This window comes from Acomys russatus, chromosome 11, assembly GCF_903995435.1.
Source record: "Acomys russatus chromosome 11, mAcoRus1.1, whole genome shotgun sequence".
NCBI classification, from domain to species: Eukaryota; Metazoa; Chordata; class Mammalia; order Rodentia; family Muridae; genus Acomys; species Acomys russatus.
In genome coordinates, this window is record NC_067147.1 from 51,262,548 (window position 1) to 51,289,642 (window position 27,095).

At 39.9% G+C, this 27,095-nt stretch overlaps 1 protein-coding gene across 1 annotated transcript in view; it reads left to right on the forward strand.

Annotated features, from left to right (window-relative positions):
• The window catches only part of Pcdh15 (protocadherin related 15), a 428,603-nt gene extending 407,470 nt beyond the window's left edge, over positions 1 to 21,133 (forward strand). Inside the window, exons 28-32 of the mRNA XM_051153212.1 lie at positions 157 to 375; positions 3,008 to 3,154; positions 5,568 to 5,573; positions 18,748 to 18,847; positions 20,279 to 21,133. Of these exons, the coding sequence (XP_051009169.1) occupies positions 157 to 375; positions 3,008 to 3,154; positions 5,568 to 5,573; positions 18,748 to 18,847; positions 20,279 to 21,133 (1,327 nt within the window). The remainder of the gene's footprint in view (positions 1 to 156; positions 376 to 3,007; positions 3,155 to 5,567; positions 5,574 to 18,747; positions 18,848 to 20,278) is intronic.
• Positions 21,134 to 27,095: the final 5,962 nt, after the last annotated feature.

Genomic DNA, 27,095 nt, shown 5'->3' on the forward strand with positions numbered 1-27,095 from the left:
TTGAACTCAGGACCTCTGGAAGAGCAGTCAGTGCTCTTAACCTCTGAGCCACCTGTACAGCCCTCACCACGGCACAAGATACATTTTAATTTCAAATCGACTTCTAACGTAATTAGTTTTGTTTTTTTGTTTTTTTCAATTCACTTCACAACAAAGATTCCTGGATGGCAAACTGCTTGATATCAATAAAGACTTTCAGCCTTATTACGGCGAAGGAGGGCGCATTCTGGAGATCCGGACTCCGGAGGCAGTGACAAGCATCAAGAAGCGAGGAGAAAGCTTGGGGTACACAGAGGGGGCCTTGCTGGCCTTGGCCTTCATCATCATCCTGTGCTGCATCCCAGCCGTTTTGGTTGTCTTAGTGAGCTACCGACAGTGAGTATGCGGGTCGCTAAATGGACATTGCTCAGGCTGGTACCCGGGAAGCCGCCTGGTAAAGTAACTTCCCTGGCTGCCAGGTGTGGGTGGTGTCACTAGCCTGCCATGGTGTTTTTCCTGCCAGTACCAAAATGCCTTCGGCAAGGGCAACGTACAGACTTCGTATACATTTCATAGTGTCCTTCGCTCCTAATAAGTCTTTGCTCATGTCACTATTTTCTTCCTGGATTCTGGGCATTCTTTTCTATGGGTCAAAAGCTCCCAAGAAAATGGCCTGGAGAGAAAGCCAGCCCAAAGTTTCATTTGTCAGAGTCCCTTTTCACCCAGCTTTAAGGAAAAGATTTCAGGGTCTCTTGCCTGGCCAGACACTGTCTTGTTAGTTGTTTTGTTGTTTCTTTCTCCTCCCCCGCCCCCCAGTCTGGTTTCTTTCATTCTGTGGAGTTGGACTTACGTCTATGAAGATGATCAGTGTTAGACAAAGCGTGGTGTACTCCGACCACCCCACCTGTGACACCTGTGACTGTAGGTGTGGCTCCTCTCCTCCTGGCACCCTTGCTAGGGCATGTCTTGTCGCAAATGCAACAGCAGGGCACAGTCTCAGTCTTTCCTCTTCGTACAGTAAAAATACACTTGTTTGGATTATCTGTACACAAAACCTATTTGACATCTGAATTTAAGTGTTTTAAGTATCTGCAATTGAGGTATACATACAGCCAGAAGCCAGGTATGAGAAATTAGTAATATGTCCCTACAGGCAGCCACTTTAAAAAATAAATAAATAAATAAATGAAGAGTTGATTGAAAAGGAAAAGTAGCCCTGAGGGTGCCACAAAAAACATAAATAATGGACAGTTACAATGAATCTTATAAATGTTTGTTAGAACAAACAGTAAGAAATAACCATAGGAAGGCTATTTGTTATTTAAAATACCTATGGGGGAAATATTAAGATGTTTCTAATGTAGTCATACACTAAAATCGTTTTTTCCTAATTTGTTTTGTTGTTTTTGTGATAAATCATGGACCAAATCCAACTTGGGGGGTGAAAGAGATGATCTGGCTTACAGCCAGGACAGAAACCTAGAGTCAAGAACTGAAACAGGGACTAACCATGGAGAAATTCTGCCTACTGGCTTCCTGGCTGGCTGGCTCCTATTCAGCTGTCTCTCTTAATACCCTCAAGCAATGTACATTCTCAGGAATGTTATCCCTCCACCATGAGCCAAGCTCTCCCTCATTAATCCTAATCAAGAAAATGTCCCACAGGCAGCCCGCTGAGGGTATTTCCTCAGCTGAGGCTCGTTCTTCTTCCCAGATGATGCTAGCTTGTAGAAGCTGACAGAAACATGAACCAGATTACCCACAGTCCAGTCGGGTCCCAGTGATTCCTCAGGGCGGTTCCCCCCCTTCCCATGGGTGCCAGGTTGACAATCAAACCTAGGTCACCATACATCCCTTCCAATCACTAAACGATTTTATCTTGAATTGAATACAGTAAGTTCATTCCAACTTGAAATGTTCAAGGTGGGCTCCTTGTAAAGATGTTAAGTGGATAATTTCCTCACAAAGGTCGTGTGAAGTTGCAAATGTAACATTTGGTTGCTACAGTTAAGCTTAATGCTTCTGTAACAAATCGGTTATAATAGTAAACTTGAAGTTTCTCATAAAAAGTACTGAAAAAAATCACATTAAATTATCAAGCCACCAATCTAATATTAATTTCCATATTTATTTTGTAGTGTGCTCTCTCTTTTTTGTTCAACTGTCCCTCAAAGAAGTACACCATAGCCTTATGTCAATAAAATCAATATCCTATTTCCCTGAGTACAGAAACAAGCTCTTAACACCAGGTCATCCTCAAGTTTCCATTTTCTTATTAGATTTGAGGCTCACAGCTCTGTGTTTTAATAACTATACATCTGCAACACTAATAATGAGGGGCTACACATTCCATCGCCAAGCTGAAGCCCTTATCTTCCCCCTTATGTCATTATTAACTGTATCCTTATGCGCTTAAATCAGGAAACAGCTCATAACTTACAGCAAATCATGTTGTAAAGCCATTAGTATTGAATGTCTAATGTCACTTTTGTCTTTTCCTTATGCACGGCTTTCCAAACCAGGTTTAAAGTGTAAGTATAATTATATTTTTGCACGTGAATTCATGTAACAGAAATCACAGATATATTGATAATTATTTTCTTAGCAATTATTTGGGTTTGAGATTTTGAGGGGTGTGTGTATGTGTTTAAGCTGATTTTAGACAACTTATCATAATATGAAAGGTAGGGTATGTTTTAATCATTTCGACAATTTGATGCTTTAATCTTAAGAAAGAAACCCTGTCTGTAACATTTACAACCACAGATCACCTCTAAGACCAGCAGCATGGGCGTTAGCAAAAATGAGATTAATCTGAAATTGCTTCTGTGGAATCTACTGTTTCTTCGAGGAGCAAATATTTGCATCTTGAACTTGAGAGTGCTTCTATTCTATCAGTTTGTTAGTTGAAATATTTGTGTACCCTTTAAATGGGTCCCCCCTGGTAATAGACCCTCATTATTAGAGCAATGGCCTGTTGATGGTGGTTTCTAACCCGAGTCTCACAAGACAACCTTCTCTGCTCAAGACGCCAGGCTGAGTGCACGAAGACTGCCAGGATCCAGTCTGCCATGCCAGCAGCCAAACCTGCAGCTCCTGTACCCGCTGCACCCCCGCCACCCCCACCGCCACCCCCAGGAGCACATCTCTATGAGGAGCTGGGAGAGAGCACCATGTAAGTAGCAAGGGGAACAACACCTTGGGGTAGAGTGGATGCTGGGAGTGAAGCTAGTTCCGAGGCAAGGCAGAAACACAGCCGTAAGCCTGTTCTACTCTGTCATTATTAAGTCTAGTTGAGTTGAAAAACTGTAGCTAAAAAAAAAAAAAAGAAAAAGAAAAAGGAAACAGATCAGGAAAAAAAAACTACAAAAAAAATTATATATATACATATATACATACATACACAGTGTCATGTTACACAAGACTTCAGAACACAGTTTGGATATTATATTTAATCTCCCAATCTTATGAAAAGTTGAGCTTAAAAACTGTAGCTAAAAATATATATAAGAAGTTGCTGAAGAGACGGCTCAGCGGTTAAGAGCACTGACTGCTCTTCCAGAGGTCCTGAGTTCAATTCCTGGCAACCACATTTTGGCTCACAACCATCTATAATGTGATCTGATGCATGCAGGCAGAGCACTGTATACATAGTAGTAAATAAATAAATCCTTTAAAATATATATATATATAAAGTAAACAAATTAAGAAAAAAAGAGAAAATTACTGGAAAAAATATAAAGAGTACCCATGTTAGGCACAACTTCAGAACACAGTTTAGATATTATATTTCTTCTCCCAATCGTAATGATATTGGGACAATTTCCTGAACAAAATTATAGGTTTTGAAAATATAATCAAGTAGGAGATTGTAATAAATCAGAATGGTAAGATGATAATTCCTGATTCGAGATTTAAAACAAAACAAAACTCCCATTTGGCAATCAAAACCAAATTCTGTAGTTTAGAACTACGCATTTTTTAATATATATTGTAGAATATTAAATGAAGGAAAAATTAAAATCTGAACTATAAATGGCATAGTGTGCTCTGAACAGTCTGCTCATTGTCCTGCTCTGAGGCAGCTTTGGTCAACATCTCTACACTGTGGAATTTCTAAGCAATTTTAAGGCATACATTTTGACAGAGCTTGTTAATATATTGCTAAGACTTTACAACTATTTACATAGTATTCTTTGATTTAATTTGTGTTCATTATAAATCTTCAAGAGCAACTACTTTGGGACATGATAAGCAACTAAGTATACTACTCAATTTTGAAGAGAGCTAAACTCAGGAAACTTTGTTAGTCGTGACTAAAAACATATATCTGTTATGTTTGTAGCCTTTACTCACAGGAGTAAGGCACAGGACAAAAATCATGGAAATTATTTCTACTAAAAAAAAAAGACAGATGGATGAATAGTATATGCAGTATTGATAATACTATATATTAAGCCATAACATTATTATAAATACATATAATCTACAACATATAACATGCTATATGTATCTTACATAAGGTGACGTTAAAGCAAAAGTTGGAGCACAGAAGTTTATGTACATACAGGATTCATTCCTTAAATATGTGTTTTTCACTTCTTTCATAGTCTACAAATGATGCTCTCATTGAGTTTCTGGTGAAGTAGGAATTGAGCCAATATGATTTGATTCTCTGATTGTAGTAAGCAGCTCTTCCCAGCAATAAGGTTTTCAGATAAAAAAGCATTTGTGTGAAGTTAGTAATATTCACATACGAGAACCATGATTGCTATGCATGCATATACATACAAACTTTTAAAATGCAAGTTTACGCAAAAGCATGGGCAACCAATAGAGGTGGGTGAGGGTGAATTGAAGCTAACAGTCTTTAAGTACTTGAAACTATTAGTACTTGAAAAATTATAGTAGGAGATTTTCAATCATGTATCAAAACATTTTAATTCTGAACTGTTTCTCGTTTTTAGAAATGCTTCATTTTTCCATTGAAAATGTTTTATGAGGATTTTAGTAAGCTGCAAAAGAAACTAGCTCCAAGAGAGTTAGCACCAATTATGTTTTTAAGGAGAAAAAGGACAACTTTGCAAAAAACCAAATCTTGGCAAAGGAATTAATAACTTCATGCAAATTTAACACTCTGTAATATTTACCTAGTACTAATATATATATTTCCTCCCCAAACCTGACATTGTCTTCCTAACACAGTGCACACTGACCAGTTTTTAAGTTATTTACTCACTTTATATACACTGACCAACTTTTAAAGTTAAGACATTCCTGATTCTTGGTCTCTTTCATAATTCAGATAAACCCATGTTTCAGAATTCTCCAGCAAATAGCTTGTTAGCTTAAATTCTGCCTGATAAGACACTGGAGTAAAGGCCACAAGATTTTATCTGAAACATTATTAGATATTATTCTCATGAATAAATGGAAAGAAAATGAGAAACATGTATTTTTCTCTCTTGGATTATGTGTTTTGTTTGAAGCAAGTGTCTGTTAGCATTGCATAATCGTCTCAAATTAATGACGGCTAAAACTTTTTTTCCCTGTCACATGTTTTCTCTTTCTCACCTGTGGATACATAGGCATAAGTAAGTAAATATCATTCTAATAAAAGGTTGTTAGAAAGTAGATGTAGTAGGCTGGATTGAGAAATACCATGATCTGCATAGTGGTCTTCATCTTTCACAATGTAGGCATTTGTGTTTAATAGGAAATTTCATCCTCCCCTACCTAGTTCCCTCATGATGTGACAGTGCCCACTAGGAAACGTTTCAAGAATACCTTTATCTTAATTCAAATATAGAGTCCTTTCTATCATAAGTGATGCTTATGATTACATTGATCGTGTCTTCCAAAACTAATGGCTACATAATATCAAGTTAGATATCTAATGTGTTTTCAAGATAGTTCTCCAAGCTTAGGAAAGGCAAAAGTTCATGATGTCTATTTTTTGTCCAATTGTCCATGTGTTCTAAGTTATTCATGTTGGCTGACATTCCAGGTCCATTTGTGAGCATGCTTCTTTTTGTCATCAAATTTCAAAGCTATGTATCATTTTATTGCCTAATCTATTACTCCATTTTGAATAACTATTTAGTCCCTGTATTTTATTTTTCCTCTGGTTAGAGTTTAACATTAAACAACTAAGAAAATTAATTGGCTTGTTATGCTTTAGCTTAAAATAAACTAGTTCCAAGCTAATTGGGGGCTTTGTAAAGTCCATGCCACCTAACCATTCAGAAGGAAGGGTTCCAATGCTTGTAGTTCAGGCCCTTGATTTATGCCCTGCAATCTTCTAACTTTAATTGGAATACAACCCTACTTGTGGCACCTTGGCTTAGTACCCATAAGCAAAACATGCAGGGAAGCCAATACACTGTTGTCTTTACATAAATCATTTCATTCAGGGACTCTTGATTCAAATTTGATGCACATTAATCTGTCTGTCTGTGTTTTCTATATTTAAAATATCTAAGTATAGAACTTAAATGGGACCAAGTCATTTTAATTCAGGATGGTATCATGAAGTTGATCTCTCAATCATAATTGAGAGATAATCATAACTTTTGACGCCTCTGTCTTTGGAAACTGTCGTTCTAATCTGGGAAGGGGCCTATCCCTTCCTGTGTTGTCTTACAAAAATGGTTTATATCAGAGACTGTGTTTAGCGCCCAGAGTTACTGAGATGGAATATAATGGGCAATTATTGACCGAGATACTGCCAAGACTTATGCATAAAAGTGGGCTATGAGCATCCTCCAGCAAGATGGAGATACACAACCCAAAGCTGAGGTGCCTGGCTGCACTCTCCTGCATCCATGCTGTGCAAGAGCAAACATGGATGCAGATAACGTTGCCTATCAGACTAATTGGGGAGGTTGGGTAACAGTCTGGAGACTGATGTTTTAATGAGAACCTCTCATCCTTCTCAGAACTCTGGACGCCCCTGCCTTGTCTTTTCTAGAACAGGAGCTTGAAAGTGATGTTTTACCTCAGTGTTTTAGCATTGTTAGGCCTTTGTCATGTAAAATATTACCATGAAAAACGCCTTTCTTATGAAAGCTGTATCACAACTTGTCTCCTTCTTCTCTTTCAAGTCTTTTCCTTCTCTACCATTTTGAACAAAGCAGGGGAAATAACTCAGTCCCAGAAGACAGGACCAGTCACCAGGATGGGATGGCCTTTTCTTCCAGTTCCGAGGCTCATGAGCCAGCTCATGTAGAGGGACCACTTAAGGACAGCCAGCCTAAGCCAGCAAGGACATTCTCATTTCTTTCCCATGAGGATGATTTCAGTACCCATAATCCCCTTTATATGGAAAGTGTAGGCCAAAGGTCAACACATTCAGACCTCTCACCAAGAACAGATTTTGAAGAGCTGTTTCCACCCAGAACACAAATTAAGAGTCAGTCTCTGAGGGGCCCAAGAGAAAAGATCCAGAGGATGTGGCATCAGTCTGTGAGCTTTCCTAGGCGGCTGATGTGGAAAGCTCCCAACAGACCAGAAACCATAGACCTGGTGGAGTGGCAGATCACCAGGCAGAAAGATGAATGCGAGAGCACCAGACCCCGCCCAACCCAAAGAGGTGGCGGCGGGAATGCCCTTCCCAGGACTGAAGATGCCCATGGGTCAGAAAAAGAAAGGGGACACGGAGACGCCCTAATCATACAGCAAACAGAGCAGCTGAAATCTCTGTCTTCCGGCTCTTCCTTTTCCTCCTCTTGGTCTCACTTTTCATTCTCAACCCTGCCAACAATTTCAAGAGCTGTGGAACTCCGCTCCGAACCTAATGTTGTCACTTCTCCTTCTGACTGCACCTTGGAACTTTCTCAACCTCCGAGGCCCCCCGTTGTAAATTCTCTAGGCTTTAAGAGAGAGACTCCCACTTGTGCGTTAGCTATGGAAACGAAAAGGAACTCCTTTGAACCCGTTCCCCATCCACCTAACATTTCCGTTTCCCTTCCGCAGCCTCCTCTTCCTCGACCTCCTGTTGCCTTTACTACTTTCCCTCTTCCCCGTTCTCCTCCCCACCCCCCTCCTCCCCAACTTCTTACATTTTCTCTTCCGGTTTCTACTTCCTCTACTTCTTCCTTACCACCTCCTCCCCCATCTTCACTTCCTCCCCCCCCTCGACCGCCTGCTCCACGCCTCTTCCCGCCGCCTCCTTCAACTTCCGTCCTGCCCATAGACAGCATCTGTCTACCAGCTGCTAAATGCACTGCCAGTGTCACACGCTCCAGAGAAGCGAAACCTTCTACGACACAGCCACCAGCATCCAACCCGCTGTGTGATGTGGAACCTCACAGACATCCAAAGGGGATCCTCAGACACGTGAAAAACCTGGCAGAGCTCGAGAAATCAGTGTCGAACATGTACAGTCACATAGAAAAAAACTGTCCGCCCACAGATACCTCAAAACTACACAGGTTTTGCCCTCCAGAGAAAACGGATGTGGAAGCCACGTGTGACCAGAGCCAGGAAAAGTTGGTTAGGGTTGTTGAGGGAATTGATGTGCAATCTCACAGTCAGTCAACGTCCTTGTAATGTTGCTTCTCCTGGTTTTAACGGAGGAATTCTTTTCTTTGATCATAATCCTCAAGCGGAGCGCGAGAATTTGAACGTCAAAGAAGATTCCACCGTTTTTTTAATCCCAAACTCAATGCAATGCCTTTTTTCTTCCACGCTTTTAATTTAAATTAACACCATCGCCACTAACTCATAGGGTAGATTTACCTTAATTTTCTTAACTTCGAGGTAGCATTATTTGTCCCACATTTATTTAAAAAGTAAGTAACTTTATCTGTTTTTTAATGGGGAGATATGGGCATGAAAAGTACTGACCCAACTAAATCCAAAGGTCTGTTGATCTTGTTGATGGGTGATGCTACTTTTTTCTTTTTAGTTTTTGGCCATAGTTTTATGAAACTGTCCTGGCAGGGGTGAAACGGAAAAGCAGGCTTTTAGTAAGCAATAGTGCTCTCTCTTTAGCTTGTTATTTCCTTGAAGTCTGTGTATTTGGTAAAACAAAATGTTCCCCAGGTAAAATGTTCCTTAGAAATGTAGGGATAACAGACAGCAGGGATTTCAAAAGCAATCTCAGGTGCTATACGATGTAGTTTCCAGTTTTTTTATGATATCCTTCATTCTGGCTTGTTTTGATCTTATTAGTGTGCTTTCAGACGATAAATCTCTCCCATTTTTCAGTTGCTGTTCTATTTCTTTATCTCAGTGCTTTCTGTTTCCGTCTTTATGATGAAAATAAATCTCATGCCGTTGACTTTTGTAAGACATCTTATTTTTAATCAAGGGTGCCTAAAATGCTATTTATTTTGCCCTTTCGTATGATGAAATCACATCCTCATTTATAATTGTAGGATTCTTCTCTCCAAGAAAATTTCTTTGATATTCAAATTATCTAATAAATAAAATAAATTCACTTTTAAAATGATGAGAGATTATTATACTTGGTGCATTATCACCTGTATGTTCACATATTTGCTCCTTGTTTTAGGTAGAAGATAAAGGTTTATCCCACAGGGAGAAAATCCTATAGTGGCAGTAATTGTTAAAATATCCCACCGTTCACTGGATTTAATGCTGGGGAATTTTAGCTAAGCTAAGCAGCACTGTCTTCATGGAGCATACACATTCATTATAAATTACATCTACATATACAGGCACATGGCATATTGTATGCAACTATCAATTAACTATTTTGTTTTTCCCATGAAACACAGTGAATAATTTTTAACTACTAGAAATCCCTACTTTTGAAACAAATTCCTTTATTTGTTGAACTCTAGAACTGAAGTATTTGAGAAGATAAAAACCTGCATGGAGAAAGGTGCAGTTCCAAAATAGTTCTATGCAATGTTCCAGCACTGTCTTCCTGAAATTTCCCAGCCAAGATTGCGCTTGGCTTTACTTTTGTGTGTCCACAGGGCTGAGAACCCTGCAGTATGTCATCTCCGAAGTATTTTTGTGGTGGTAGTTTGTGGGCAGTTTTGGGCAGCCCTTCAATAATTCAATGCTCATTCCTGATTAATAAGAATAGATAAAAGGCAATCATCAGTTCTACTTATTCGGTTTCAAATCAAAAGTAATTTATTTCCTAAGACTTTTGAATGTGGCTTTTCTTATTTTTTTTCTCCTCTCTTTTGCTGAAAAGCTTCTGTTGGAGATTTGTTGGCAGCTGGCTGGTCATATGCCTGAGAACTTGTGTTATATGGTGGATTCTGACAGGGTGTTGCTGATACTAAGTTCAAATATCGTCTATATGAGTCCTCTAAAGGTTATTTAGACATGTAAGCTCACATACGCTTCCTCTCCCCAATGCAACAAGCTCACAACTTGTCTGTGTAAGGACATCCTTTCCTCTGCAGTTAAGGTCCACTCAGTATGTAAAGGATGGTTAGATAGCTTATTTAAAATTCAAAGGCAATGCTTATCATGCATTTGCTATGATTAAAACTAAATGTGTACAAACCTGGAGTGTAAAATGAGTAATTGCTACACACAATGCAATAGAATTACATGAAAAGATGTTTTGATATTATTTGACTGATTTTATAGTTATCAACATTCATGCTTTGAAAGGACACAGATGAGTATAAATATTGGTTGTGTTATATACCTCTTGTAGGTAAGTTTCTGCCTTTGAGCTCAAATAGCAATGTAGTTACCCAGTAAAAATGCCAAATGTGTGTGTATGTGCTGTGTGTGTGTGTGTGTGTGTGTGTGTGTAAGTACATGAGTGTGCAACTGCTTTTGAGAGAGGATCTTACTCTTGTCGCCCTGAACTCATAAGCCACAATGGTTTCACACTCACTATGTAGTCCACACTGACCTTACACACATACCAATTCTCCTGCCTCAGCCTCCCAAGTGGTGTGATTGTTAGGCATGAGCCACTAAGCAAGGATATTGAAATGCTTTGCATATTTAATAAAAGGGAAAATTGAAATATCCTAGGAAATAAAATCCATCTGAGTACTTTGCCTGATACGTGTGGCTCATCAATAGGATTAAGTCCTAAATATGAGCTGTGTCTAATTGTCTCTAAGTTAAATTTAAATACGTATAAAGTTTTGCAAGCACCACAAGGATTGTAGTTCCCACATGTACTGGCAGAAGCATATGAGCACTCTGTAAACTTCACCATGGAAACTTTCAGAGAATAAACTGCTGAGGACTACACATCACACTGCATTTGCCCCATTACCAGCAGCTTCACCGAGACCATTTAAGACACATTTGATGATATAGACCCATCCTGTAGAACAGCGGTTCTAAACCTTCCTAATGTCATAACCCTTTAATATAGTTTTTCACACTGTGGTGACCCCCAACAATAAAAATAATTATGTTGCTATTTCATAACTGTAAATTAGCACCATTATGAATCATAATGTTTGTATGATCATGAGTCTGATGGGCATTCCCTGTGGGAGTCGTGACAGACATGCCGACAGGGCTGCGTGTTCTGCAGAGATACTTTAGAAAGCGATGTCGTTGACTCAGTAGTATCCACATCACAGTTACATACACGATCAGTAGCATCTGCCTAATGATTAAATTTACAGAAAATAAAGAAAAAAAATCTCATCATTAGGGGCACCTATATTGTTACACTTCCTTGTTCCTCCCAAGTGCATACAGATATTTGTGGCCCATGAATTTTACTTATCTTTTGGTAGTTTTTAATAGAAGTTAATAAGGGTATTAAAAATAAAGTAGGTTCTTTACAAGTAGAGAGGGGTCTTTATTTTATCTTTCATTATTACTAGAATCAAGTTGACACATACAGACGTAATAGTTGCATTATAATCTGACTATGGACCTGCATCTGGTTTTTTGCCTAAGACTACCTTTATGCTAGTTGATCATAACAGAATCAAGATGAGTTATTGCATATTATTCTTAAAGTTATTTTCATGTGTATTTATTCAGCATATGTGTGTGCATGGGGGTGGGGAGTCTCTGGACCATAACGTGGATATAAATGGAGGTTGGAGTATAGCTTCCAGGAGTCAGTCCTTTCCTCCTGTCATGTGAATTCTGGGGCTTGGACTCAGTTCGTCAGGCTGCACGGGAAACGCCTTTACCTGCTCAATGGGCGTACTTGTTAGTCATGTGAGGGCAAGATCTATGAAGATAATTTCTTAGTTAGGCATAACACATAATCTTCTCATCTTAATAGTATTATCAGAAGTATGACCCAGTGAGATAATTTTCAGTAACATGTATTAAATTTCCTCTGATTCTCTTAAGTGGGCCTTATCTGTGATTCTCTCTGGTCTGAAAAATCCATGCATTTAACACAAGTTTCCATTTCTGCCTTTCAGGGGAGGCTTTGCACCAGAGGTAAGGGATTGATCATGTGGTACAGCATTGAGCCTGCAAGGAAAGCCTTTGTATAGCATATAGGACTAATGCTCTTTTGAAGCTATATTTATCTTCTATTTCAATCAAAACTTTTAATGATGTTTTCTAATGCATTTTCTTTCTGTATGTTGCTTCTTTGCTATGGAGTCTATCATTCAGAGTTTAAACAGCGATCAGTAGCTAGCGTTTCCAAGGATGGTGTCTGTGTCCTGAATGGCAGCTCCTCGGCACTATGATATCATGCTAAATTTGGTTTTCTGGTTCTGCATATAAAATTTAGACGCTGTAAAGTAACTTAACATTGTGGGGTTTTTTTTTTTTTTTCACAGTCCAGGTTTCTACCTGATCCAAATATCTTAAATATCTAACATTACACTATAAGAGAGCTCTGCATTATTTTTTTTTTTTTTATTCCTTTTCTATGGCTCAGTCTACAGAGAACACACTAAGGATTTTGACCAATAGTATTAGATGAGATTTGTGAGTGATGGCATCAGCAAAGTTACTGGGAATCTAGTTTGATTTATCACACAGCTTCTAAATCAAAAGAGGGACTTAAATACATTCTCTGTAGCTTGTCCTTTGGAATGTATATAACCCTGGACTATGTAGATTCATACTGATGACGTACATGAAGAACCAGTTCTCAGAGGTGATGGCAAGAGATAAAAGATCAGTTAGAATCAGAGCATCCCTAACCTAAACTTCCTTTCCTTTTCAAAGAGTAACATATATCTAAGTGCCCCTTTTGAGCAGTTGGCTCACAGGCAGGATCACTTCCGGAGCTGCCTTCTACCTTCCCAGGGCTCGCAGGAAGGTGCATCATTTAACTATTTACTCCCAGAAATCGCTGACCTAAAATTTATCATGTACTAGCTCCCATTTGTTCGAAGCATAAATTACCATGAAACCTACCTATAAGGACCTTGACACCACTCGCTGAATGAGTAAAGGGGAAAGGAGGCATGCGGGAGGCCCTACAAAATTGGAGGAGGGACAATTTCTTGACTCACAAAAGACTTTGAAAACATACCCGAATATAAGCCAGCCATATTTTGTTTTGTTTTTAAATGGGGGCGGGGGGAGGTGAAGATTATGTCTTAAATGATTCCCAAGGACAGTGACTGCATCTTGCCACTCAAATTTTCTATTCTTCCCAGTGGGATGTAATTACACTTGTGATGATAAGTAAAGTGATAAAAAAAAACTTCCATCAAGGTTAAACTTGTCAAGATAGCCCTGTGGTGGTTATTTCTAGAAGCCCAAGTAATCCTTCGTACTATGAAGCTTAAACAAAAATATTTTTATGGGAATCGGTTCATTACAAGTTTGTTAAAGTAACTGCAATTAAAACCAATGACTTGCCATATGCCTTAGGTTTCCGGGTCTTTATCTAAAGTAGTACTTAATGGCTTGGCAGCTGCCATACAAATAAAGAACCATACCTTAAGTAACAGGTTCAGACTGGTGCCTGTATTGCTCTCTTCTCAGTCGTATTCTACGTTTCGCATCTGTAGTATTATCTAAATCTTTTTCCTGTTTTAATTTCCTTTAGCAGCGTCAACTGCTGAGACCCTTCTCTTCTTAAACCGGAGGTATCGATTTTCACTTTCTTTTCAACCTCACTAAACCTTACAACAATCTCATATTTCTGTGGGCAGGGCAGGAGGTCGTGGCCTCCAATATGATCCCCTTTTTACTAAGAAGACTAAAATGTATTTTCAAATATAAATATATAAGCAAATAAAAAGAAATCACCTCTCAACTGCTTGCTGGTGGCTAAGATTGCAAATTTTTAGTCTCGCTCTAGAACAGCAGTTGTGAGCTTTTGGGAGATCAAAGAATCGCCTCACAGGGGTCTCCTAAGACCATCGGAAAACACAGGTGTCTGCATTATGACTCATAACAGTATCAAAAGTGTAGTTGTGAAGTGTCAATGAGTTTTATGGCTGGGGTCACCACAACATGAGGAACTATTATTAAAGGGTCACAGCAGTAGGAACATTGAGAGCCACTGCTCTGGGACTTAGGTGGGCAAACCACTGTGCTTCGGACTCACCCACTACCACCTGAAGGCACTCCGTGGCTGATCAGGAGCCAGAGTTCATCTGAATGTGCCCTCAGCACCTCACTCAAGTCAGACTAACATAAGTCAAAGACGGAAGAAAGTTCCAACATCTGTCCTGCTCCCTTCAGCACATGTACGAGTCAGTGTTTCTCCTTCAAGTAAGGAGTATTTTCAGAGTTGCACAATAAATACACATTATTTTACTTATTTGTTATATACTAAGATGAGAACGAATATAAAGTAACACTAGTTTGAAATACTAATATTCTTTGTGATAAATTTAGGCTTTTGATGAGCATTTATAAACATTTGGTTCTTTTCTCCAGGAACAGTAACCCTATATTTACTAAAGAAAAGCATTTCTTGTTTAGAGTCAATACACACACACACACACACACACACACACACACACACACACACACACACCAAATATGGAGGGACACAGAAGAGAAATATATAAGCTTAACATTAAGCTTTTAATTAGAAACCTTTGTCGAGGACACTTCCCAGATAATTGAACTAGAAAACTATGGGTTACAAAATCCAAATGTACACACAGCCTTCAGCTGGGTACCCTCCCACCCACTGCTATCACCCTAAAAATGTTGACAGTCATATCCAGTTCACGAACTTCTGGTCAACAAGCAGGAAAAAGGAGTGAACATGTTCCGATTTACAGCAATTTGAACATTTATTATAGTAATAAAACAAATTCTTAAGTTAGCTCTGTTTTCTCTGTGTGATCAGCAGCAGAAATTAGCCTTAAAATAACATGAAATGTTGGATCAACGCACGCACGCAGTTTTTGGTTTACTACTAGGGATGCAGATAGTGCCTGTCATCACGGAGTGACAAAGACAATAGAGCCTGTGTCATGAAGTGATGCCGCTGGATCCAGTCATCTGCTTAGCTCAGCCCTGGGGTCTTTTTTTTTTTTTTTTTTTTTTTTTTTTTGTCACTAGGACTTTACTGGTCTTTTTTTTTTTTTTTTTTTTTTTCCTTCCTAACGGTTTGGCACTCTGCTCTTTGTTCGCATTTTTGTTAGTTCCCATCTCGCCTGACCCAGCTTGAACTGCAGAGCATCTTGTTGCACTCTGGGGGTTCCTGTTTTGTTCCCTTCTAACCTTGACCATATTGGAAGTCGTTAATGCTGGGACCATCCAATAGCTAGCAGGACCTGAGTCCTGTTCTTCTTACCCGAGTAATCAGAAAGTGCAGGTATATGAACTAATCATTACCGAAGCTACATTTAGACAATTTGGAGGTGTTTTCTTGGTGCCTTGTACGTATTAGGTTAGCATGCATTGATTCTCAGTGTAAATGCAACATTCCTGAGATGTTTGCTCTATGTAAACCAATATAGCTATGCTATTACTCACTTAAAAGTCTGAATTTACCAGTGTGACGCCTATGTGTCTTTCAGCATCACTTAAATCTAGGCTGTAACTTCGTTCTGATTTCTTACTGCCCCTCCTTAACTTTATTTCACGCTTCCCTTCCTATAATGGAAACTTTGGTTGGACTCAAAGCTACAGAGCACATATTAACCGCTTAGAGGAAAATTTCAAGTGTGCACTCACACACATGACTACCGCGTGAGTTAGCTTTGACCACTGATCTCACCTCACCTCACCCTAAGGGCTCGCCAGGCTTGTAACATGCACCCGTGCACACTGCATCTTTTCTAAGCTCCTGTAAGGGGGGTGTCACACTGTGCTCCACCCATCCTTGACCTCAGCCTCTTTGCCAATCCTGTACTTCGCTGCTGCGGCAGGGGATTGATTTCTTTGACTTTCACATTGGTTCTGATTTTGGACTATTATGAAGAATATGACATGGTATACATTTTCCACGAGGTTTTGCAAATTTATATCCATCTCCCCTGCCCCCAACTTCAACATTTTATGGGTACCAGTTGCCCACTTGGGATACTGCTAATTAATTTTAAAATGTGTGTTCTAATGGGCACACTAAAGGAGTCTTTAACATGACAACTGAATTGGCTTAAGAAGTATTTGTAAGTTGCAAAGTCACTTGGCATTATATTAGCGTAGAAATGCAATCTCAGACCTAGCAACTAACTGCAGGAAGCTGCCTGGGAATGTACATGAAGTGAGAGCAAAGAGGGGGCAGGCTGCAGAGTGATGCTGAGGACAGATGTGAAGCAATGGAGTAGTAACTAGCCCTCGTGGAAGGCTGGGTGATTCTTGGCGCACACAGCAGTGCCGTGCCTTTGTTTGGTAGAGTTCTTTGGATGGGGTTAGTTACAATCCTCTTAAATGACTTGGCAAGTGGCGACATAACTAACAGTCATTGTCTGTATTTATCACAAAGACGATGGTGCCTTATAGATGATTCCTCTGTGGCATCACAGAAGGGCAGCAGTTCCCGATTCATGCCATACACACACACACACACACATTAACAAAACCGATTCCTGGCAATAGCGGGGTATCTATATATTCCAACCCTACTTCCCTGTGGGCAGTTACGATGGAGTAAGAGATGGGAAAAGTATGAGTTCATTCTTAAGCCTTGCCATCTATCATTATTAATATAATGGAATTAAAAGTAAGCACGTGGAAACTGATTTCGTAGCTACTGAAACTTTTTTCAAAGCACAGGCTTCCACAAGAGCACAGTTTGAGGAAGGTCAGTATTAGCAAAAGTCAGAAGAAAGCTTAGTAAGGTATAAAAACAATTAAACCTCTTTAACCCCAGAATCAGCACTAAACTGAAGCTCTTCTTAATGCATGAGTTACCGTCAGAGGGTGTAAAATGTCTGACAGAGGGGCACTTGGTAACGGAGAACCGTTAGTAGAAAGACAAACAGGTAAAGCTAGTGTGGCAGTTTTCCTCATGCATCGGCCAGGAAGAAGCTAAGGTGAGCTTTAATTCTTCAAAGTTACCTAAGAGCAAGTAGCACTATGCACCTGAAACTGTCTACAGCGTTATGACCAGGAAATCTGTGTTCTCCCAGTCACACAAACGTATCCCATGAAAGAACAGCTGAGACTGTGAGAACAGGAATGTGGTAACCGGTACTTGCCATTGAACTTATTTTGACCGGAGTGTTTGGAGAGACACCCCGAATTGTTTTTTTGTTTTGTTTTTTTTGGTTTTTCCGAGACAGGGTTTCTCTGTGTAGCCTTGGCCATCCTGGACTCACTTTGTAGACCAGGCTGGCCTCGAACTCACAGCGATCCGCCTGCCTCTGCCTCCCGAGTGCTGGGATTAAAGGCGTGCGCCACCACGCCCGGCGTGACACCCCGAATTGTACGTATGGAAATCTCACTTCAAACTGCAACGTGTAAAGAATCTGTTTAAAAATGCAAATTTTTCTTTTTGAACAATAGGAGTTATCCATGGAGTCTGGGATTGACCCTGGCCAGGAATATGGACAAGATTATTACAGTTATGAGCATGGGTACATTTTCAGTTTTTCACTCAGAATTGTATTGCATTGCTCTAAAGAAATAATAAGAACTTATTATTACTAATGGAGTTTATTTTAGAAATGTCATTGCCCCAGTTTTATATTTGAAAATGAACAGTGTGCCTGACATTTTTGTGTTAGTCAACTTCTCACCATTTTTGCTATTTCATTTATGCTGCTTGTATTTCTAGAAATGCGCTTAAGACATTCCTATTAATTAAAATGGAAGGTAGGAGTCAAACATGTTTGCTCAATTCCTCAACTCACCATTCATTCCATATGCTGTGTTTACCATTTTATCTATCCAGCCTACCTGAAGTCTTGTGCCAAAGCCATGAAAAAAACTAAACATAAAAACAGAAGGTATACTTAAGAATCTAGTAATAATTATGAAAATGGGGAGTTAAGCCTGCAAACCTGAGCCAGCTACCTACAAAAAAATACATAACAAAAATGCCCCACAGGCCATGTTCCCTACAAACTTTCATATAAAAACGTAGATTTCCACACACTTGTATGTAGACCCTCCCTTATGTCCTTGGCTCTTCATTTAGTTATGAAGTATTACATCTTTCTTTTTCCTACTTCTAGTCTCTCCCCAAATTTACATGTGAAATAACAACCCTTTTCCTCGTTATTATAGGGAGCCATATTATGGGGGGGAAATTCCTCTGGCTGTCAGATAGTGGTTCATAATGTGTAGTTTTCTGTTTTGTTTTGTTTATGCTTTGCTTTAATTTTTGGAAGGAACTTGATAGATTCTGTTTAAGTGTCTGTTGATGAAATGATGACGAAAAAGAAGAAAGCAGAGAGAGCACTGTGTTAGAGTCTACACACATTGGAAAGTGTCTCAAGTTACGAGTTTATGTTTCAGGTATGAAATGCCCCAGTATGGGAGTCGCCGCCGGCTGCTCCCACCTGCTGGACCAGAGGAGTACGGTGAAGTGGCTGAAGAAGAATATGAAGAGGAAGAGGTAATTGTCTGCCTTTACCGCATGGCGTAGCAAAGCAGTAACAGTTCTTTAGATCCTCTTTGACTAGTGTGCCCTCAAATAGTCCAAATTTGAGAATTCCTAATAACTTAGTTTTTGTTTTTTCATAGAAAAGTTAATATTGCTGGCCATTTTTTTTTCTCTTATCTGTGGAGGGGAAAGTCTTCAACTCTTTTCAGCTTACTTCCTTCTGTATGAAAAGTTAAACGCTAGAAGGAAGGAAGTTGCAATAAAATATGTTTTCTAAAATCATGGATGTCTCTCCATTAAGACAGTATTAATGGAGCTGGGGGGGGGGTCTACTTAAACTACTGCACCAACCAAGGACGACAATATATGCAGTCAACATTGAACCCCTACTCAGATCTAGCCGATGGACAGGACATTCTCCACAGCTGGGTTGAGAGTGGGGACTGACTCTGACATGAACTCTGGTGCCCCATATTTGGCCACTTCCCCTTGGTGGGGAGGCCTGATGGCACTCAGAGGAAGAGGAAGCAGGCTACCAGGATGAGACTTGATAGGCTGTGACCATATGGTGGGGGAGGAGGTCTTCTTTTGTCACAGACCTAGGGGAGGGGAATAGGATGAAAGAGGGAGGGAGGGAGGAACAGGAGGATGGATACAAGTGAGGGGATAATAATTGAGATGTAATCTGAATAAATTAATAAAAAAAAGAAAACAGAAGAAAAAAATGACAGTATTAAGAGCCAAATACATTAGCAATTATACAATGCATGTTGGCTGTTGTTCTCACACTATCCGCATAACTAAAATCCATAAAAGACAGTCTTCACATTTAAGTTTTTCAGAGAATGAAATTCACCACCAATATTTTTAAAATATTATGTGATTCATTTCTGAATAACGTGATCACTTCTTTCAAATTCTTATACCTTCCCTGCAGTATTTATTTAGCAAACAATCTTTCCCTCCATGAAATGACTGCTACTGCAGCTCTAAATGGTTCAAAATTCAACAAGACAGATTTTTCATAAACTTTAAAATTGACTAATATATTTCTATGACTTTTAAAATTTTTGAGACACAGCAGAAAGCTAACAAGACAAAGCTGCAGATTTAGAGTGGATTGTGGCAATGGGTATTTCTTTCTTGATCTAAGATTAAAAAAAAGAAAGAAAGAAAGAAAGAAAATATAAATAACAGAAAAGAGAGACCATTAGATTTGGGTATTAATACTTTAAAGACAAAATAAAATAATTTATTGCCTGCCAGCTCAGCTTCTGTCTATCATCAGGAAAGAAATATTGTCATTGGTTTTTAGAAACTATTTGCATAAGCTTGCGTGAGGCTCCTACCCAAAAGATGAATCTCTGCTTAAATTATGAGGGACAAGATCGCGTCATAACTATCCCCAAGCTAACATTTGAATTGCACTCTCAAAACTTTCAGGAAGAGCCAGAGAAAGTTAAAAAGCCCAAAGTTGAGATTAGAGAACCTAGCGAGGAAGAGGTGGCCGTCACTGTTGAGAAGCCACCAGCAGCTGAGCCCTCATACCCAGCGTGGAAGAGAGCCAGGATTTTCCCAATGATTTTTAAGAAAGTCAGAGGTCTCGCTGAGAAAAGAGGCATTGACCTTGAGGGTGAGGAGTGGAGACGGCGCCTTGAGGAAGAAGACAAAGACTACCTCCAACTAACTTTAGACCAGGAGGAAGCTACAGAAAGCACCGTGGAATCGGAGGAGGAGTCCAGCGACTACACGGAGTACACAGAAACAGAATCCGAGTTCAGTGAGTCCGAGACCACTGAAGAATCGGAGTCGGAGACTCCGTCTGAGGAAGCGGAGGAAAGCTCTACCCCTGAGTCAGAGGAATCTGAGTCCACTGAGTCAGAAGGCGAGAAGGCAAGGAAAAACATCGTGCTGGCTAGAAGGCGGCCCGTGGTAGAGGAAGTACAGGCAGTGAAAGGCAAGAGAGAGGAGCCACCTGTGGAGCAGGAAGAAGAGCCTCCAGCGGAGGAGGAGGAACAGCTGGAGGAAGGAGAAGAAAGTGAACCAGCTCCCATAGATGAGTCCACAGACCTGGAGGCTCAAGACGTCCCTGAGGAGGGCAGTGCAGAATCCGCCTCCATGGAAAAGGGCGTGGAAAGCGAGGAGTCCGAGTCAGAACTGAGCACTAGCAGCAGTACTAGTGAAAGTCTCTCCGGAGGCCCCTGGGGCTTCCAGGTGCCAGAATACGACAGAAGGAAGGATGCAGACCCAAAGAAATCTCCGGGGGCAAACTCGGAAGGTTACAACACAGCCCTTTAGAAGCGTTCATAGTAGGTGGGGTTTGCGGTGGTGTGTGCTCCCGTTTGCAGTGCCTTCTGTGTGTTCTGACACGACTCTCGACAGGGTGGGAACTTAGCATGGCTTTACTCTGACTCAAGGTCAGAAGTGAGACAGAAAAGCGATGACGTAGTCTAATCTACATAGATGTGTATGCTGAAACACGTCAGATTACAGCTACTTTCTCCTATGCTGGCAAAGAGGGAAATATCAATACTGACTATACATTATTGGTGACACTTGTCTATAGCAATGGAGGGATGCGATAAATGGGTAGTCTTTGTCATAGTAAACCCTAGACAAACGGCAACAAATCATATAACCGTTTCTGCATGTTTCTGCATGTTTCTGCTCACTGCAGAGGTGCCATATCAAAGACGGCCTGTATCAGCTCCCACCCTCAAATTCTAGGAGTTAAATGAGACTGTATCTTGAAAACTAAAAGTGATTATCATTTGTGTTGTGTTTAAAATATATTGTAATAGTCACAGCTTTTTTTCTAGGCAGATAAGCACATTTTAAATATTGGATGTGAAATATTAAATATGTTATTTAATTATTTAACTAAATATTTAAATAGTTTAAATACTCATAGGGAGACCAGAAAATATTGCCATTCAGTGCAAAGAAAGCACACACACACACACACACACACACACACCCCTAAGTGCCATATTGTTTGGAGAAAAAGGTAGTGTTGCTGAAGTTTTGCTCCTCATCACTTCTCATACTGGTCGGTAGAAGACAACTTAATCGGCGAAAATGGCCATTATGTGCCAGTTGGTCATACAAGGAGATGTCCTGGTTTTGGAAGTAGTAAGCACTCAGGGTGGGCCGATGAGGCAGTCCTTTAAGTAGGCGGAGCCAAAGTGAGATGGCTCAGAACCCCAGGATGCTTCAACTGACTACACATGTTAAATGGACAAACATTTTGACTAACATGAGGACGTGGATTATAAATTAGAGTTACAGAAATGTTTTTTAACATGCTGTAAAGAAAAGCGTTAGGATGAATGCGATGTACAAAAATCTGTTCCTGGTTTTCTGTTTAACTTCCTGAATGGGTGAGCAGGCATGAAACAATGAGTCCGGACTTAGCAAGATAGGGCTAATACATTTTTCTTTTCACATCTCGTAAAAAGAAAAAAAAAAGTGTGGTTTCCTATTAGGCCTGCCTGCAAACTCAGCACCACTTCATTTAAAGATGTTTAGACTCTGAATCCAATACAGAGTTGGAGAAAAAAAAGCAAGCTGGCAAGGCACCTCCTCCTCCCTCTAGAGAATTTACTTTGCCACCTTTCCATGTATTTCTGTGGCTTGTGCACAAGCCCCTGATTTCCTTTGAGACTGACCAGCGTATTGTTATTCTTTATTTCCTCAGTGGGCAAGAAAAAGAATGATCAAGTTAGTGGTCGATCGAGAATATGAAAGCAGCTCCACAGGGGAAGACAGCGCTCCCGAGTCTCAGAGAAGCCGACCTCGGAAGCCCGGCAGCCACAGCAGTGTCAACGGCAACATCTACATCGCACAAAACGGTTCTGTGGTGAGAACGCGCCGTGCCTGCCTCGCCGATAACTTGAAGGTGCCCTCCCCTGTGCTGCTGGGGAGGCATTTGAAGAAGTTCGACAAGTTAGCAGTGACACATGAGGAGAGCGTGCCCCTGAACACACTGTTCAAGGGTCCATTTCCTACAGAGAGAGCGAAAAGAACACCAACTCTGGTCACATTCGCCCCATGCCCTGTGGTGGCCGAGCCCTCGGCAGTGAAGCCATCAGGGACCAGGCTGAAACACACAGCTGGGCAGGAGTGTGTGGGAGACAGTAGGCTCTCCAGAGAGTCAATGGAATCCCATGGTGACAACACACCTTCAGAGGAGGAGGAGCTCTGGATGGGCCCGTGGAACAGCCTCCATATACCAATGACAAAACTCTGACCAATAAAAACAAATAACTGAGTTTTTACTTGTTTTTACTGAACTGTACTTTTTTATTGTCACAAAATCAACACAATGGGGTTTATAACATGTGTGCAACCTAACATTTCAAATAATCTGCTTTACAATAAAGAGAGAGAGAGACAGAGAGAGAGAGAGAGAGAGAGAGATTATATATGAATCGGTTAATGATTGGCCCCAGAAAACCTTTATATACAGATTCAACTCACTAAATAACATATCACTTCACAGTGTAGCCGTTTGGTTAGCTCTGGAATTAGTCTTCATTGGAATAAACAAGAAATAACTTAGGAAAAATAATTTCTATGTTCTGGCTAACATACATTGTGCTCCATTTATAGATTCACGGCACACTCTTTTTTCAGCACGTGTGACTTTATTTTCTAGGGGGTAAAGGATTTTTATAGGTATGATTTATACAGATACCCAGATAACTGCACTGACTTTATAAATGAAAACAGACTTGCAAAATAACAGTCCAAATATGAATTACTTGTAAGTTATTTTTAATCCCGAAGTTACATTTTTTTTTTCTCCACGATGAAGTTTTAAAGATTTTGAAAGAATATTTCAGGCCTTAGGAAGAACATTTAAAGTCAAAGCTTTAAAAATAAAACGGAATTTACAGTTTTACCTGGTGCACACCCACGTGTGTCTGCCTACACTCTGTCCATTCCAGATGTTGCCAATAATTTAAACATTTGAAATTCAGTAACTGTTTGGAGCAACATAATAAGCCTCGCTCTCAGTAAAAGCTTAATGAGAAGCAGGGAGGCTCCAACAGGTAATAACACTTCCTGAAGCCAGGTTCAGTGGAGGGCGTGGCCAGGCAGAGAAGTCTCACTTACTGTGACTAGACAGGACTCTCTTAGAAGCCCAGGTACAAGGATGTGTCGGGGTCACGGATTTATACAACATGTGAAATGCCTGTGTATACAGGCTGCAACTGCACAGCCTCCTTGCACTGGTGCGTTTAACTGCACTCAGCTCTAGTTTATGTATAGATGATTTTAAGTGTTCATATTTCTGTGCTGTGGTCCAGAGCCAGAAAGTGATTGTCTGCACGTTTGTTTTATCAAAGAACAGTCTTCATTTTTCCACTTCTGAACAAAGCACAGTATTTTTACCATTAATCGAAACAAAACAAAATATCTTTTAAAAATCACCCCGTGTGTGGCATATCCTGCAGCATTAGAAAGGATGGCCAGTATAGGCTAAAAGAATTCAGTATTTTATTGAATGTCTTAATGTGAAATAGGTATAGGCCATTTCAAATTTCGCACTGTATTGACCAAGTTCATATTTCAATTAAATTCCCTCAGGCATGCTTATTATGTGGTTGGAGTAGTAGATAATGCATTATTATATACGGCCCTTACACGGTTCAAAATTAAAAAATGGCTTTTGCAACATTATTCTCGTATTTAAAAGGCAAAGGAATGGTATTCACCAACTTGCCAATTTCTGTGACTTGTATGATTTTATTTCAGATATCTGAACATATTTGGAATAATATCCTGACATCTCATTTTATTGGGAATTAATTCTTTTTTATACCCTTATAAAGCCAACCCAACATTAATAGTAATGATAGAAATATAGAATCGTACCCACACCCAAAGGCTTATTAACAAGGATGTACATTTTCACAATATCTGAGATGGTTTGTATGCATGTTGAAGTTTATGAAGTAGTGCTGGTCTTACTCCTCTAAGCACCAAAGCAAATTGTTACATAAAATATTGTGTATACATCTCAAATTAAGCATTCATAGTGCCCTACTAGCTCAGTCACTGATCACTAAACATAATTTAATACTTTTATGACATCCTGTGGTAATGTTTACTAGTCTCCCTTGGTATTCTTTGTGCATACAGCTCTGAATATTTTTTTTTTCTACCTTTATCTTCTGGATGTAAATTTCACAAATGTGGGTGTTTTTCTTCAAGCCATAGTTTCCTATATTTTGGTAGGTCAGTTTATAGTGTTTTATGTTTTGGTTATTGCTATTGAAAAAAATAAACTTGAGATGGGGGTAAGATACGAGGATTTCAGAAAAGCTATGTGGATTTTAAGAAATTTCTTTGGCCACTGAGTACAATTCTGAAGATCAGTGTTTTGCCAAAGACTAATGCCCTAACTTGATGGAAAACACTGTATTTTTTAGATGACATTTTGTAAGACAATATACAGCTATTAAAACCCAGGGGGCATGTGTATTTTGTCACTTACAAAATGATAATTTCTATATAGATGATTGTGGAAGCTAATCTATTCCTGGGATGAGAGAGAGAGGAGAAGCCTTAGTGTGGAACAGCCAAGTCAAATATTTGGTTGCTATATAAAGAGACAGCACTAAAGCTCTGACTAAGGAGCCCTGGATCAGTTGAATCATTACACTTACAGGACTTTGAATAGCCAATAAAACCCAGACTCATGGTTAAAACTGCAGAACATGGGAGAAATGTGTAGGCATGTTTAATCTTAAAAAGAGTTAACGTAGATAGTATTTATGTGTGAGTGTGCATAAGGAAATTGGGGCTGGTTTTCATAGAAGGGCATAGGAAGTTTCCTTTGGCTTTTGTTGTTAATACCAGCTCTTCAATAAGGAAAAAGGATGCTGCAGCTCCTAGCGGACCAACATGCGCAGCAGATACTGTCATACTCCTTTTTGAGAACTGTGACTTTAAAAGCCTTGTAGACATGAAAGTCAGGGGAGAATCTAAACAGTGAGTGTAGTAGGGTGTTGATTACTCAGTGACCATCAGCTCACGGTGTCCTCTGAGTCTCTAGATTTGTTTGTCTCATTGGTAGGAAACCCCGAGAGCTATCACAGAATTCCAACTGGTCCAGACGTCCTTCCTCTGAGTGCCACCAGGTCTCCCCCTCCAGGGGACATGGTCAAATGTGAGGCACCAGTAGTAGTGAGAAAGTCGTATCACACTCTCCACTCAACTGTGGAGAATATTCTGACCATTGGCTAGATCTGGGAAGGGGTTTAAAGTTTACCTCCTGTATTGTCCTTGGCTGGTGCCTTAGTTTGAGCGGGACCCCTGGGCCCAAATCTGCCTATCATATTGTTCTACTTGTAGATTTCTAGGACCCTCTGGATCCTTTTATTTTGCTGTTCTCCCATGCGTCTCTCATTTAGAGTCCCAATAGGATGCCTTCCCCTCTGTCCCAGTTTCCTGGTAAGTGAAGGCTTTCGTGGGACATGCCCCTTGGGCTAGTATGCAGATATAAGTGAGTATAACCATTTGATTCTTTCTGCTTCTGGGTTAACTCACTCATTATGATCATTTCTAGCTCAATCCATTTATCCACAAATTTCGGGAATTCCTTGTTTTTAATAGCTAAGGACCTTCTTAAAGTACCAGAAGAGGCTTGCCTTAAAGTCCTGATGATCAGCAAGTGATGTTAAAACACACCATTTGCCCAAAGTGGTTCTTCTAAACAGTTACTGCAGTTACAGTCAAAATGTTGCTAAGAACAGTTACTTTATCACAGAGCAAAAAGTGGTGGAATATTGACCCGTGAGAGAAACCGTTGTCTTTCTTCCTTTCACGGTCTTTACGTTGTCTTGTTCATTGCCTGCACTTTACATAACAAGTGGGACATACACACTAGTTCAGTTCACTGGCAAAATGAGCAGAAAGTGTTGAGTCTGATCTCAGGGCAGATGCCTCCTGTGCCTGGAAAAGCCACAGTGGTGCATCTGAGGGGTAAATTCAAATAGTATCCAGGACTCTATTTCATATAGAAAGTTTCTCCCTAGTCCAAGGTGATGACATGAATTCATTGTTGTATTTCTCTCTCATTTTAGCATTAGTTGATCTCATTTACTTTTTTTTCCCACTGAAGTCTAATAAATTTATGGTAAATTAAGCACATGTATGGAAAGTGTGAACACTGTCTATATTTTGAGAAGTTATCAGGACATCCACTGCTTTCCCAATTTCTTTATCCAAACACCTGATCTTCCCTAAATAT